Source organism: Camellia sinensis, chromosome 7 (assembly GCF_055761805.1).
Source record: "Camellia sinensis isolate YWXY chromosome 7, ASM5576180v1, whole genome shotgun sequence".
NCBI lineage: Eukaryota > Viridiplantae > Streptophyta > Magnoliopsida > Ericales > Theaceae > Camellia > Camellia sinensis.
This window is the reverse complement of record NC_138967.1, coordinates 157,655,166-157,657,381: the sequence shown is the minus strand read 5'-3', so window position 1 is coordinate 157,657,381 and position 2,216 is coordinate 157,655,166. Positions and strand designations below refer to the sequence as shown.

The window sequence follows — 2,216 nt, the reverse complement described above, 5'->3', positions numbered from 1 at the left end:
AAGAGCTAAAAGCGCAACTCAAAAGGGTGTTGGGTGATGCCATGGAGAAGAAGACTAAAGTAGAGCCCTCTCGCCTATGATAGGGAACCACCAGTGAAGAAATTTCCCAGAAATGAGTTTGGGCAGCAGAGCCAGCCAATCCCTATACAAAGTGAGGCGACAAGCAGCCAAACCCGTGGGTCACACCGGAGAAGAGCAAAGAGGTAGAAGATGCTTAGCGAACAGAGTGAGTACCCTCCTCAGGACCTTCGTACTTGGCTGATTGGCAGCAAGCAGAATGAACAACGCCTAGATCATCTGGACCGTACCATTCACCGGAGAGAGCACCGAGCACTGGATAGACTTGTCTCCTCCCCATTCTCCCCCGAAATTGAGGCCATGAGACCTCCAAAGAAATTCACTCCACCAAAGTTTACGTCGTACAATAGGAAGTCGGACCCGTTGACGCATATTAGCCATTATAGACATATGAAGCCTCTATGGAGCCGAGATGAGGTGCTAATGTGCAAAGTCTTCCCATCCAGTTTGGGAGAAATCGGACTTCGACGGTTCGATCGACTCCCTGCTGGATCAATTTATGACTGGAAACAGCTCTCCGAAGAGTTCTTAGCCAGGTTTGTCTCCAACACAAAGATCCCAAGCCAGATACACTTTTCGGTCTTCGAAATGAGTAGGAAGAGGTGCTGCGCAGTTATGCTAGGAGATATTGGGAAGAGTACAATGACCTAGACGAAAACGTATGCAATAAGCAAATGGTTGTTATGCCTTTCAAACATAGCCTGTGCCCGGAAAGTAAGTTGAGACAGTCACTTTCCAAGTGCCTGACCACGGCATTGAAAGATGTGAGTGCCAGGATTGAGCAGTACGCTCGCCTCGAGGACGACTAGATCCCCATTGAGATAGCATCAGTAGAACAAACAGCTTGGCCCAAGAAGAAAACGTACCGAGGGGAACACCAGGGGCTCCCAGTGAATGAGGTGGAAAAATCCAAATCTCACGAAGCAGTGGTGACCGTATTCAAAGAGCCAATCTATCGTATCTTGGAAAAGATCAAGAGAGAACCCTTCTTTGTTTGGCCGCCGAAAATGTTGGGAGATCCGACTCGGCGTAATTAGAAGCTCAAATGCACCTATCACCAAGACAGGGGGCATATGACCCAGAACTACAGAGCACTGAAGCAGCACTTGGAAGACCTAGTAGAAGCTGGGCATCTCAGGGACTACATTAGTCAGGATAAAGTTGTGGCCAAGCAGGGGAAACCGCCACTAGAACCGAACATCGAGAACCCACCTCGGCTAATAATAAATGTGATCCACGGGACAACGACTCAGGAACGCGAAGAAGCATTGAAAGAGGAGATTGCTAAGGCTGTGAAAATTCAGCAAGTCATGTCAGTAGAACCCGCATCGAAAAAGGTATGCACAGCACCCAAATCCTCCTTACGCACTGTTTCGTTTACTAGAAAGGACCTACAAGGCATAAAACACCCACATACTGATGCACTGATTATAACTGTGGGAATTGGGAAACGGTTTGACGTAAAACGAGTTCTGGTAGATCAAGGTAGTGCAACAGACATACTATATTATGAATTATTTAGAAAGCAGGGTCTCTTCTAGCAAGATCTCACCCCAGCGGTAGCTCCATTAGTCGGTGTAGTCGTCCCCAAACGTCCTGGGAAAATCCCGTTTTGTTCATTGGGCTCACTATAGCTCAGACTCAAATGTCACGGTTCTTAATTTGATCTCGCAAAGTGCAATACGAGATTGATGAATCACCAAAGAGTCCAAATCCGGCAAATCGTTTTGAAAAACTAATTTTTAGAAAAAAAGTGCCAAACATGGACTGCTTTGCCAGATACAGAGTCACCATCTAAATATTTTATTTTGGGGGAATTTAGGAAACCCTGGCTCGTGCCTAAGGCCACGTGTCCGTCATCACCATAGTTGCCTCGGCCCGGGAACTTGGGTACGATTGGGGAAGGTCATGCAATGAGCACCCCCGCTCGCCCGATCAAAGATCGGCCACAACTAAACATGATATCTTCTTTTTGAGAACACATGCGTTCTTATTCCAGTTTATTAGCCAAAAATTACTATGTGATGCGCACAACATACAAGTATAGACTAGATCACCTGATTTGGAACAAAGCATTGCATATCCGTTTGTTCAAAAAAAAAATGGTTTGAAGTTTGCTACTCGCAAGTAGGCTAAAA

The 2,216-nt window shown here is 46.3% G+C and overlaps 1 protein-coding gene across 1 annotated transcript; it reads left to right on the top strand.

Annotated features, from left to right (window-relative positions):
* Positions 1-1,151: 1,151 nt before the first annotated feature.
* LOC145796235 (uncharacterized) lies at positions 1,152-1,619 on the top strand. Its single transcript, XM_082881286.1, has one exon. The coding sequence runs from the start codon at positions 1,152-1,154 to the stop codon at positions 1,617-1,619; it is 468 nt and encodes a 155-aa protein (XP_082737412.1).
* The last annotated feature ends 597 nt before the right edge of the window (positions 1,620-2,216 follow it).

What these genes read in the sequence shown, in the direction of transcription:
- LOC145796235 (XM_082881286.1), top strand. Translation starts at nt 1,152, where the DNA reads ATGACCCAGAACTACAGAGCACTGAAGCAGCACTTGGAAGACCTAGTA.